General features: G+C 39.3%; 1 protein-coding gene across 1 annotated transcript in view; it reads left to right on the top strand.

Moving 5' to 3' along the window:
• Window positions 1-10,679, top strand: part of LOC137280772 (putative EGF-like and EMI domain-containing protein 1) — a 28,336-nt gene extending 17,657 nt beyond the window's left edge. The window contains exons 8-9 of the mRNA XM_067811986.1: window positions 9,709-9,823; window positions 10,622-10,679. Coding sequence (XP_067668087.1) covers window positions 9,709-9,823; window positions 10,622-10,679 — 173 coding nt within the window. The remainder of the gene's footprint in view (window positions 1-9,708; window positions 9,824-10,621) is intronic.
• The last annotated feature ends 3,183 nt before the right edge of the window (window positions 10,680-13,862 follow it).

A 13,862-nucleotide genomic window follows, 5' to 3' on the forward strand; every position in this document is an offset into this window, starting at 1 on the left:
AAGTCGATTATTTATCATGTGTTCAATGGTCTTGCAAACACAGTTTGTGAATTGGTCGATAATTGGACGGATCGGTATGATCACGTCCAGGTTTAGGTATTGGTACTACTATGGCGTCATGCAATGAAGGAGGAAAGTTACCCGATGTCCAAATATCATCAAAAATAGTCAACAGAGTTTGAAGACAGGATTCTGGTAAGTGCTACAGGAGTTGATAATGTGTGTAATCAGCTCCTATAGCAGTATCGTGGGCTTGTTCAAGAGCAGTATGGAGTTCTTGAATAGAAAACGTGTCATTATAATCTTCCCCATTATCAGAATTGAACTTAATAATTTTCTTTTCTTGTTGTTTTTGAAGAATTAGAAGAGGATGAGTGTTTAGCGAGAGTTTCACCCAGTTTATTAGCAATATCTGATTTATCCGTAAGTAATTGATCTCCATGTTTAAGATGATGGACAGTAGATTTAGTACCCTTACCTTTAATTTTCTGGACCATGTTCCATACCTTGGATGTGGGTGTCCGAGAATTTATTTTAGATACATAATTTTGCCAAGATTGGCGTTTGTTCTGTTTAAAACATATGCTTTAGCATTTAAAATTTCGACTTTATTTAAATTATGGTGACGGAAATAATGTTCTGCTTTTTTCCTTGCCTTCCTAGCTTGTTTGCAGTCATTGTTGAACCATGGTTTTCGAATATGTGGAACTGTAGAGGAATTTGGTATACATTCATCTGCTATGGAGTTCAATTCATCAGAGAAGCATTTAATAGCATCAGGAACGTCAATAAAACGTTCAGGTGTAAGTTTTTCAGCACACAGTGTTTCATATAAAGCCCAGTTAGCCCTTTTAAAATTCCGCCTTGATGATGGAGGAACATCAGATGGAGTTACAGATTTTAGTATGGTAGGAAAATGGCCACTTCCACAGAGGTCATCGTGGACTGACCATTCGAATCCATTTAGTAGTTCTGAATTTGTGAGTGACAAGTTGAGAGCAGAATAGGTCCCCAGGGTGTAAAAACTTGTTGGCGTCATTATTATAAATACATAAATCATTGTCAGAACATAAGTCCTCCAACAATTTACCTTTAGTGTTTGTAGTTACACTACCCCAGAGTGGGCTGTGGGACCCAAGCTCCCATTATAATACAGGGCTTCGGGAGTTGGTCAAATAGAGCTTGAAGATCAGTTTTGTGAAACGTCGAAGACATCGAAATATGAAGAGAGCATAGTGTAAACGCTACATGTAAAGTAATTCTCACTGCAACAGCCTGCATATTAGTAATAAGTGAAACAGGGCTTTGAATAACGTTTTGTCTGACTAGAATGGATGAGCCGCCAGTGGCCCTATCACCCGAAGGTGAAAAGCAATGATATGCATTAAAATGATGAAATTCAAATGTATCTGTTTGTTTTAAATATGTCTCTTAGAGACATATCTTGGACTAATAGCTGTAATTCATGTAAATTAGTCCTCAGTCCTCTGCAGTTCCACTGTACAATACTATTGGAATGAACTATCTTTTAGGGGGATTTATTTGGGATCTACCCAGCACTCTTTTGGAGGGCAACAAGCTATGTGCCCTAAAATGGACGTTTTCAAAAACGTCCATGTCCTTGAGAGACCCCCATATTTGTTGAACAATTAAATTTGTTTTGTGACCCTTTTGGGGCTCTGCCACTTAGTTGTTTCAAACTATCTGGCCTTTTAGTTTTAGTTTTAACGGTTTCTGAAGCTTTTGGAGTTGATTGAGAAGATGATTAATGATCAGAGGATGCTACTGATTGGATTTGAGACGAAAGTGACTCTAGCGTTTGAGTAGATATTGTAGGTGAAAAAATCAGAGGAGCTTCTGATGTAATCCAAGTCAACAGTTTTAGACCTTGAGGTTGATTTTGTTATACTTGCTTCCGACGGTATTTTAGTTATGGAAGCATAGCTTTCTTTAAAACTAATGTTTCGGGTGAATTTTTGTTTGTTGATCTCCATGTGATACTTCCAGACAGGACATTCTTTAGAAAAGGATGAATGGGCACCAGTGCAGTTTGTACATGTCTTAACGTTACTGTCACAATCTTCTGTTGTATGTGTCTTTTCGCCACAGTGAGCACAAACAACAGACAATGTGCAGTTATTAACCCCATGGCCGAACTTTTGGCATTTGGAGCATTGGAGAGAGTTTGGAATGTACATTTCAACTTTGATGTTACAGTATCCTGCTTTTAGTGACTTTGGAACATTTGGAGAAGAGAAAGTAGAACAAATACGCATTTGTTTTTACAGTAGCATCATTTCTACGGGTTGTAAAACGTTTGACATAAAGAACACCTTGATCTTCATCTCTGAGGCGATGTCAAGTTCTGACATGTCAGCAAACAAACGTTCATGGTCCCTGACAATTCCTTTGCTCGTGTTAAGTGTTTTCAGAGCCGAGATCGTAACTGGAATGCCGACAAAAGATTGAGTACTCATAAGATTGGTGGCTTGCTGCCTTTTTGCACACTCAACCAGAAGACCACCAAAACGTAATCGCCTAATGTTCTTAACATCACCGGCGATGCCTTGTATACCTTTAGCTGCAACAAAAGGATTCAACTTTAAAGGTGTCATGTCAATAGTCTCAACAACAAGAAAACGTGGCCAGTAATCAATTGAGTTGGGCAGTCTGTGGTCAGTTTCAACGGGATCAGTATCAAGTTGACGTTTGCTCTTTTTTTGAGGGGTATTGTAGCCATGTTTAGTTAGTTAGATTTCATCATCTGAGCTCCCCACCCACATCGGAGTATCACAAGGACAATGCTAAACGCAAGTAGGTCTCTGACTTGCAGAACCAAGTATACTCAGATGATATACTCTAGCGGAAGAATTTTAAATAAGTAATCCACCAGGTCGACCCATGAGCCATTGCCTTCTTGCATAAGACTCTAGGCAAAGTTCATATGACCATAAACAAAGAACTTACAGATCAGCAGTAGTGCCAAGACCAAATTTTAAAACAATTCCAAATCAAATTTGTGCAATGACACATACGCAGTCCATGCACAGGGCTTGGCATGACCAGCCGATTGGTTGAATCGGGCCGATTCAACCACCCGTCTAGGTGAAGTCTGGGCCAAAGTTGTGTGTTGTTCAACAGAAACACGGCTCCAAGCCCTCAGCCACCAGGATCCCTCCTCCACCAACACAGGGCCGCAACCCACGGCAAATGGGTTGGTGGCCCAAATATGCCCCAGGATCCACAAGGGGGTTTGGCGAGCACTTAGCGTTACCCAGCACCCACCACGAGGAGGTGGCTCGCCACAGGTGCCTCCAGACGAATGGTGAGATCGTTCAACTTATGTATCCCATTGATAACACGTCTGGTCAACTTGAAATAGCATTATGCGATATCACCTATTACCCACGATAGATAAACATCAACCACTTAATTGTTGTTCATCAATGGGATACGAAACAAAATAAGTGATGGTTACTATAGTGTGTGTTCTCTCAATGATGAACAACACAATAAGGTTCAGTGATAAGTTTTTTGATTTACTAGGGCTTCTTCCAGGTGATGAATTATTACCGAATGAATTTGTCACTAGTCAATTTATGCCACTGTTAATTCCATGCTATGAGATATGCGTTCATCTTGATCAACTTAGCACTACGGATAATTTACAAAGAGAACGTCCTTCCACATTGTTGAGTTTTATCCCAGTTACAACAGAAAAATACAACGAGGCCACACAGAGTCATTTCCATCGCATCAGTATGAAAAATTAACAAGTGGTATTATTTCCGAATGTAAGGTATCAATTTTAGATAAAAAAAACCCCAATATTTTAGATATAGGATACCTAAGTATAACACTGCATATACAATAATAGCTTGTAATCAAGGGCCAGGAATGTGAATAAAAAATGTATTAATGTTGGTTTATCAGATCTAGGTGGTACTAGAGGGTTTGGTGATATAGGAATAGATGGTAAAATATACACGTTTAAGCTTATAAACAACATTTACAGACGCGTTGAAGTCCCCATTGTCAGTGGATCTGATAGTAATTTTAACCTAGATACACAAGGATCTCACAGCAACACATTATATGATACAGTTCGCAACGATGTTTGGTGGCAAATTGTTTGATTCAGAACACTTTGATAGGCCTACAGATATTTATCAAAACACACCGTACTATCTAATACTCACTGACGACAACAGGTGGATGATGTTACCATCCCAGTTTGATTCACGCACCAGTTTGCAAGGTGTCACAGTGTTAGTGGAAGACACTGTATTTCTAACTAAGATTTTTCTAACCAAGCACATCAATTTTATTAGTTTTAAGCTCACGCTTGAGACATTATCAGAAAAACAATTGGAAAATGTTTCTAACAGTTTTGTAAACCAACGGCATAATAGAAGATACACTTTAAACTGCTTCACTGAAATCAATATAGCTCTAATGTAACACTTGGTGATCTAGGAGACACAAAGAGATTCAGTTACCCGGTGAGGAAGCCACCCCATATCTCTTATACTTTAAATATAACGTATACAAACGAATGTCATTGGAAGATTTTACAGAGCTTGAATGGTTAATGAAAATAACATTTACAAACCCGTACATCGTTTTTAATCAAAATAACCTCATTTCCAAAATTACTAACAATGGCATACTTCTCACATCCTTTAATCCCCTAAAAGATAATTCTATAAAAGTGTAACGAATACCAGGTCACACTGGCAACATGCTAGGGCCAGTAGACTCAAATGCCAGTTTAGTCATTAACAGTATTAACGGTATGAAACCACACACAACACTAATTATAGACGTATATCTCAAAAACATTTCCGAGCCAAGAATACTTTTAGATGGTCTTTTGGTTTAAAAAGCATGAGGATAAACGATGTAGAAACATAATAAGGCAAGGTTATTCACCATCAATAAGCCTCGATGGTGTTTGCATTATAGATGAAAATACGTCTATTAATATCTCCACCATTTACCTGTACGATAATTTAAACCTTATAAGCTTAAAGTATATCAGTCAAAACTTAGATGACATATAATTAATAATTAATTTATGAACTATATTATAGACAAACAGAATGGTGCTGTATCCAGCCGTAGGGGAAGAAGGAAATATTAAAGGAAGTGCAGACGGTTTTCGAATGAAACAGATGTGCGAAATAAAACATCAGCTAGAACAAGAGCGCAATACCCGGGCATCACTACATAAAAATACAATTAAACTTCATATATGGCGCTGATACCACCCTAATGGCAGCTAGCATGGGATTAGGAGCAGTAGAAGTTGTTGACAAAAGTTAAACACGATAGAAGATCATGTTTCCACCGCACTCAATGATAATAAAATATCAGAAGAGGAGTTTCGTTTGATCTTAGGCAAACTAGAAAAAAATACAACAAAATGAAGAATGAGATTAGATCACAGGTTCATAAAACATATTCTATAAGTGAGGACGAGAAAAAAAGTACATAAAACAAGGGATACAACAAGCGCAACAGGCATTTATCATGAAAACCAACGGCATAATAGAAGATACACTTTAAACTGCTTTGCTGAAATCAATATAGCAGTGGGGGGAACCCCACAATAATCGACTCGATAATCGACTGCAAGTAACTGTGGATGGCTGAGTGGAGACAGTCGGCTACGAGCCACCGCACGACGACCTGCTTATTCACACTAGTAGAGATTTGTTCACACCTATGTATAATACTGGAATTGTGGCGGGCTGAAAACATATCATGGATTGACATTGAGCCTCTGATTGTTAATAAACTCAAAGAATGGCATCTATCAACTGACTGTTGTTTTTATCTTTTTATCTTCAAAGAGTATTTTCTGACTGAATCCATTGTTGATAGTTTACATATATGTGTATCCGGCTACCTAAACGATTATATAAGGTATGAATATGACACTGAACCCATAATCAATATGGTTACTCTGAATATAGCTCATGATTACTGATAAAGCTCTCTCAGTGACCGCGGCACTGTGTGACCCAAAAAGACAATATTGATTGCGCTATACACAGCATCTTGTTGCAGTAGAGCTATCATGTGATAGACCCGTTAAACTGAGATTATTGCTCTCGGTCCTGGGTGGTTCAATCTGTTGAGGTGTGGGCTTATTGTGTTCAGTTGCGCAGCTGTTCATTGTGAGTTTGTATCCCGCTGTTGCCTCAGTTTGACTCTCTTCCACAAATTTCATAATGCAAGTGCCTCTCGACCCTTTCGTGAGCAAGGGGATCACGATCATATCAGTTGGGTCTCTGAAAAAGGGCATTCCTGAGGAAGAGAAGGCACTGACACAGTACCCCTTGGGAGAACGTGCACCATCCATCTTTCTTAAATTCTCCCATGGTGGACTGTGGCTACATACAGACACTTTTACTCTTTTTTTATTCTTTCTTCTTTCTAATTTTTCTTGTCATTGTGTGACCCAGTTATCAGCTGATTTGCATTTAGACATTTGGAGTAGCCGACTATCGGCTGTAAGCTTATGTGAAGGGAGACGGGTGGTGTCATTTTGTTTTTGGTGTTTTTGAAAGGGGGTCTAGATCAATGTTATTGATATTATATACTTTTTTGTTTGGCCTGGCCCAGAACCCTCATTACTTATACTACTACCCCAGTAGGAAATGGTTGTGGGTTTTGTGAAACCATCCCAGTTAAGCCCGTCATCTTAAGGATAGCTCGAAGTCTGTTCGAATTCATGTTGGTTGGAAACAAGATGGCTGTCACTGAATATACAGCACAAGCATCATCTTTATTTTACAGTTGACCATGGCTGCCTTTTTCTTATAGTAAGGTGGTACGTCGAGTTTTGGATGGTGTATAATTAGCTATGTCTAGATATACCTTATTGATTTTGTTAACGGCCCACCCAGAACCCCTGTTTGTGTAGTGTTCCAGAGATTCTCGTATTTTTAGCAATGAGGTGTCGCATTTGTTGTTTTGGGTCTTCTTGATTTCCTCTGAAGTAAGACTCAAGGTTCTCAATATCAAGCGCCATTTTCGTAGTGATTTGAAATTTGAGGCTTCCTAGGTCGTTCAGTTCCTCATTCACTTTTGTCAGTGATCAGAAGTTTGATATCGTTGATGTCTATATTTGTGTGTACCTTCATCTGCCAGCATCTCAGATAATTACCTATCGCATGTTCAGTTCACATAAACTGTAGATTGACTATTCTGTGCTAAAGCAACAGTTCGACTAGCTCGACTTTCCTCAGACGGGAATAACCTCTAAGCCTCTGCTCTTGGAGCTTGGAGTTTGAGTTGTTTCACAGTGGCAGGTTGTATGTTGGGTTTTTGCAGTCGTTCTACTAGCTTGTATTTCATAGGGTGGAAATAACCTTTAAGCCCCTGCTCTTTCGATTGGAGTTTGAGCTGTTTCATAGTGGGGGCTTGTATGCCAAGTGATCTCAGCTGCTGAGACTTCCTTCTTCAAGAGTAAACAGGTATGCAACATTCTCCCGCAATATCTGTTTCAGTTCTCGAAAAATATCCATTGCTATACTAATGTGCAGACTAATCTCTAACTGGGTGTCTGCAAGGTTTAAGAAATGAATCAGGCTTTTTTATATAATGAATTTTGTTAGTCTTGAGATCATAATGAGATGTAACTAGACAGACCTTTTCAATTCTCCACTCGGAACCCTAGGGCTCCAGGTATTTCTGTATTGTATCAAAAAAGGAGTAAATATTCTTTTCTACTATAGCACAATGATACGTGACTTCTGTGCTGATTGTGAATGTCAAATGCTCAATGTGTAGTGGCAGCAACATTGAGAGAGACGAATATCAGCTCCTCATCTTGTTGTCCCTTGGGAGGGTGTAATGCTAGGAGAGAATGGATTCATCACTGAGGGGCTCGAGCTGCTTACATATAATATTGTTGCATAGCGTCTACTACATCACTGAGTGTCCAAACGGCATGGTTTTCACATTGGAGGTGATCATTAATGATATATTGAGTCGCTGCACACGTCTTTTCGCATACGCGGCTTGTGCGGCCTGCACTTGCTCTACAGCCATATCATTCTGCTTCTGTCTCAGCTGCATTCGACTCTTGTAACATCAAGGAAAAGGTAATTACTCTCTAAAAAGGCCAGGGCATTGACCAAAGCCCCACTGATCATCATAGCAATCGTAACCATTCTATATATATTTTATATTACTTTAAAATATTTTCTGGTATATGCTTTGTTTTATGAGAAAGTCCTTGGTGGCCATTGCCATACCCAAATTCATAATAAGCACACCCAGTATCCATCTTATTATTAATATCTTTTTCTTATTCAAATTGACAATGCTTCGCCGTGATAATCGCTGCTGCCAGCGGTGCTAAAACATGCTGTATTTGTGGTACAATGTACAGCTGACAGCTGAACTCAAAGCATGTTCAATACACAGATCGTTCTCTAGGTCTTTCCACAGACAAAGCTGAAGTGCGGGTGGAATATTAAGGAAGTAAGACTCTATACCTTTATAGCTCTGGATCATAGTCGACCCTATAGTCTTTGTCATCTCAGCCCTGACCCGTGACTCATAACTTGCATACAGCTTTTTGCTCTCACCGGCAGACATTTTCTGAGGTCTATCTTGAGTTATATTGTCACCAAGATATTGTTTCGGCTTGCTGCCCACTGGCAACGTCACCAGTGTCACCAGTCTATCCCACTTATCATCTCTTGTATCATTCACCACCAATTGTTCAAGCTGTTCGTTGCACGCCATTGTATAATACAATGATTCTCAATTCTTATGAAATAATATTCAACACATGCAAAACATAGTGAGATAAAAGTTGAATTACACACAATAAAACGTTCGAAGATCATTTACTGTAAATAACTGACATTTCACATGACCTCTGACCAGGGTAGGCGGAGCCAAACTTAGAAGGATGACACAATCTCACAACCTCAGGATAAACCCGTTAAACCGAGTATATTGCTATCAGTCCTCAGAAGTGCAATCGGTTGTGATGCAGCCTTATTGTGTACAGTTGTACAGCTGTGCATTGTGAGTTCATCCCGCCGTTGCCTCCTGTGATCCCTTCACGAAGAAAGGGGACTTGATAAAGCCTTGCACTTTTGTGAAATAAGGGATGAAGATCACATCAGTTAAGTCTCAGAAAAGGGCCTTTCTGAGCAAGGCACTCTCAAAGATGAGAGAAGGCACCGACGCAATCCCCCTTGGTTAAAATGCGCAAAAAATCTTTCAATATTTCACCCTTGGGGGCTGTGGCTACAAATGGACCCTTTTAATGATTTTACAACTTTTCAATCTTTCTGTATTTTTACCTCAATGAGTTGGCTTCTGACTGGGAAAAAGATAGAGAGATCAAAAGTGGTATAGGAGAGGTTAGGGCTGACTAAAGCTTTATTTATGAAATAAAGTTTTACAGCAACTAAGGGTGAACCTACCCCCATCATACATACTAATGTAGTGTTATGCATGTTACTGTAGTGTTAATGATTATCACTGTATTGTTATGAACATTATTGTACCGCCGTCAATATTATTGCAGGTTTGTAGATATTACTATAGTCTAATGGGTATGATTTTAGTCTGAGGTATATTACTGTTTAGATATGAATTTTACTGTAGTGATATTACTTACACATTCCGTTCACAGGAGAATACGAATTACTCAAACTGTTTATGTATATCCTACAGCTAAGAAAGAGTTGGGATGTACTGACAATTCCATGGAGGCCAAAATTAACTCTGCCCTTGGACTATGTACCGCTGTGCTGTTGATTGCTGTGACAATCCTTTGCCTTAAGATCAAGTAAGATTGATTCTCCAACACATTTACATTTCCTAACAATATGATATTCACCCTCTGACGCCCCGATCAAAACCAACCTCTTTTCATGGTCTGTGTTCAAGATATTAGTAGTTTGTTTTCTTCGTGTTTTTTAAGAACTGTGTTAAACACAAAGTGCTCAGTACCCAGGTCTGTAGTGTAATGTTAGGCACGACTGAACTGAATGTGACTGAACTTTGAGTAAAGTAAACACGTCTTGCTTGGTCATATCATGTTGATTTATGTGTGTTAGTGTTCTGGGATCTACTTGGAACATGAACGATTCTACCACAAACTGAACCTCCGCAACACGTTCAATGATACATACTTTTCATTTGAGTACATGCATATAATTCCATAATGGCATATTTCAAACATTGTTGTCTTGGTATGTGTCGGTAATGTTTCTGAGATCCACTCGTAACACTAACAAGGACATCAGCCAAATGCACAAGCTACAGCATAATGCACAATGCATATGCGTGCAATAAACGCGTATCACAATGTGATATTTTTATTGAATATAATGTCCTACATGTATATTAATAATAAATGTCTATGAATCTTGAACTATATCTTTCAGACAATAGTATACTTTTTGCTTTGAAAACTTTGAGGGAGATTTAGAAGTTAAGTATGTGTAAATATAAGGACTCCCTTTGAATATCCCTTTGGAATATTTTTGTTAATTAAACAGTATTTGATATTGTTATATTGTGGGAGGATTAATGCATCCTACAAATCTCTGAAAATCTATACATTTTTCATATTTTCTTCCAGAGAAGCATGTGAGAAATATGGACGCAATCGTCGTGAAAATAACAGGTATTATGCATGATTTATTAGTCACAACGTTTATCTTTTCGAAAAAAAGCCCACCCGTATTTATCACTAAGATGGTTGATACTGTTAAAATACGAAAAATGTGGGTCATATTCATGAGAAATAACGTTTTCAGATAGATACAAAGTGACAAAGTCTCAGCCTGATTGAAACGCAGCCGCATGTTTGTCATTATGTGGAACTGTTTTTTTTTTATTTCATGTTGCGGAGTGAGCCTGAAAATCTATACATATGGAAATTAATTAAGCAACACCAAATTCAAAGACACATAAAAACTTAACAAAGTTTAACGAAGTAATTTTGATGATTGATTATTCAATTTTGATGTATTGACATACAGCATGAGCTTTTCATGGGTTGATATGACGCGCGTGAAGCTTGCACAGCGCACGTGCATTGCTTTAACCTCAACTTTCGAAAAATGCACTTTTTCCCTGGGGTGTTTACAAGCGCAGGTTGTCGATTGCATTCGGTTTTTCATTCATTTCAATGTCATGGCACGTAGGAAATTATCAGAGGCCACTCGTTGGCAAATAATCGGCATGAGGAATGCTGGTATGTCTCTAAGACAAATCGGGACTCAAATCGGACGACATCATTCCATAATTTCAAAACTTTTGAAAAAATACCGGGCCACTAATGAAGTTAAAGACCTGCCTAGACCAGGAAGACCCAGGAAGACCACAGTCCGGGAGGACAGAGCTTTACTGAGACTTGTACGGCGCAGGTCCTTCGACTCGAGCTCTCGGTTGAGACAGGAGTGGCTTCCAGGGAGACCCATCTCGAACAGGACTGTTCGGAATCGTCTGAAAGCTGCAGGATACCGGGCAAGGAGGCCAATCAAGCGACCCAGACTGTCTCCAGCCCATAAGGCAGCCCGACTGGCCTGGTGTAATGACCGTTTGCACTGGAACATTGCCTCTTGGAGGAAGGTCCATTTCTCAGATGAGAGCCGGTTCTTGCTGCACATGGTGGACGGTCGTACTCGGGTCTGGAGGCAGAGGAACACAGCAATGGCTCCACGGAACATCCAGGAGACTGTGGCCTTTGGGGGAGGTTCCGTTATGGTATGGGGGTGCATTTCCATGAACTGCAAGTTGGATATCATTACCATCCGTGGCAACCTTAACGGTGTTCGTTACCAACAGGAGGTTCTTGACAGGGCTGTGGTACCTCATTTTGAGAACCATCCTCTGGCAACGAGACCCATATTTATGGACGACAATGCTAGACCTCACAGGGCGCATGCTGTAAATGATTTTTTGCGGCAAAATGCAATTGACAGAATTCCATGGCCTGCCATGAGCCCTGACCTCAACCCCATTGAACATTTGTGGGACTTTATTGGCCGTCGTGTGAGGCAGAGAGACCCACCAGTCCATAATCTCAACGAATTGACGGCTGCCCTGCATGAGGAGTGGAACAGGATCCCCCAGAATCAGATCCGGAGACTCATCCAAGGAATGAGGAGGCGTCTGGAATCGGTGGTGCGTGCGCAGGGAGGACACACTAGATATTGATGAAAGTCGGTGTGCAGACTCTCAGATGACTGTTCTTTCTTTCCATGTGACATTTGTGTTAATACACCTGACAACAACGTCTGTGGATGAATAGTAAATTGTGTCCATTTTTTCATGAATTTAAGACAGTTTTAAGAATTTGGATTTCGTTGCAATAAAGCAAAGTCTTGATACTTTTTCCCTTTAAGTTGTTTGTCAGAGATCGTCTGTTGAATAAAAAAGTGTCAAACTATATCAACCCGGCATATTTTGATTGTCAGAACACTTCAAAGTTGCTCCAATAGAAAAAATTGGGGTGTTGCTTGATTAATTTCCAGGTGTATAGATACAACTATACACTCTAGATCAGGAATCCTTGTTTTTTGATAAATATCCTTGTTTTGTGAAAGTTGCGATCTTTGTCAACCAGCATTCGAATTACACGTCATGAACAAATCGTGTGGATGTTGATTGTTTCTTGATGCATTGTATTTCAAATCAACCCATATTTTAGATGGTGACTCAACATAGATTTTTTATTTCTTCACAAACAACTGTCTAGATATGACTCAAAGACGTCTAGAACTATTACTGTTCTGACAAAGCTCAGGCTGTTCACAGATCATGGAAGAGAGTTTAATATGTACGGAAATCTGATAATCGGTGTACATTTGTATACTTGGTCATATTTTGTGTCCTATAATGGATATAGTTATGTCAAGTGAACTTAATTGGAAGGTAGATCACCATACTAAGGATCATGGGGTCTTACAGTACTTTTGCTATCTGCATGGACCCTAGCTGGAATTATATCATCCCCTCAGCCGTCAGCAATTTGGGAAATCTAGCCATACAATAAAAAAACTTATTCTACGATTAAAAACCTGGAAATTTAGAATTTACTTTGAATGTTTGTGGACTTACAGTACTTCAACCCCCCTTGAGGATACAGCCACTAACAAGCACAGTCATGAATTTAAACTTCCAATAATAAAATATTTATCTATTAACAAATCAGTTAATAAATCTAATTATTTTATAAATGCAATGATTAAATGAGAACTTGTGTTATTAAAAGATCCTTCATAGTTCGTGAATTAAAATACTGATCCCTTGTGATTCATTCATCACAAGGGATACACAACGGAGGATTCTCACCTTTCAATAGGTATGCATGAGTACATCGTGTATGGCCAATACGACATCGTCGTAAAATGACCTCTTCAAATCTGGACTGACAGCCCAAGTAGGTGTAACCAATGTAGGGTTTTACTTCATGTAGTTTATTTATACCTACTTCGGTGTTCCACTTCTTCTGCATCAGATCGCGAGTGTAAGCTCTAATGCTAGCTTTGTAGTCAGAATAAGGAATAAGAAGTGGTGTCACAGATTTGTTACGAGTTGCCGTAGCAGCAAGATCGGCCATTGTGTTACCTGAAATGCCTACGTGGCTGGGTAACCAACCGAAGACGATGTCGTACTGGCCAGTAGCAAGATTATTATACAATTCAATATTTTCAATTAAAAGTGGATGTTTACCAGAAATATTATAATAACCTGAAGGCAAGAAAGGGAGTCTGAAAAGATCGTATACTATTTATGTTTAGGGTGTCTGTCAACATGAAACAGTAAAAGGTGCCCTGTCTTTCGGTCTGATTTAGAGACCTACTGGTAAACAC

The sequence above is a fragment of the Haliotis asinina genome, chromosome 4 (assembly GCF_037392515.1).
Source record: "Haliotis asinina isolate JCU_RB_2024 chromosome 4, JCU_Hal_asi_v2, whole genome shotgun sequence".
In the NCBI taxonomy this organism is placed as follows: domain Eukaryota; kingdom Metazoa; phylum Mollusca; class Gastropoda; order Lepetellida; family Haliotidae; genus Haliotis; species Haliotis asinina.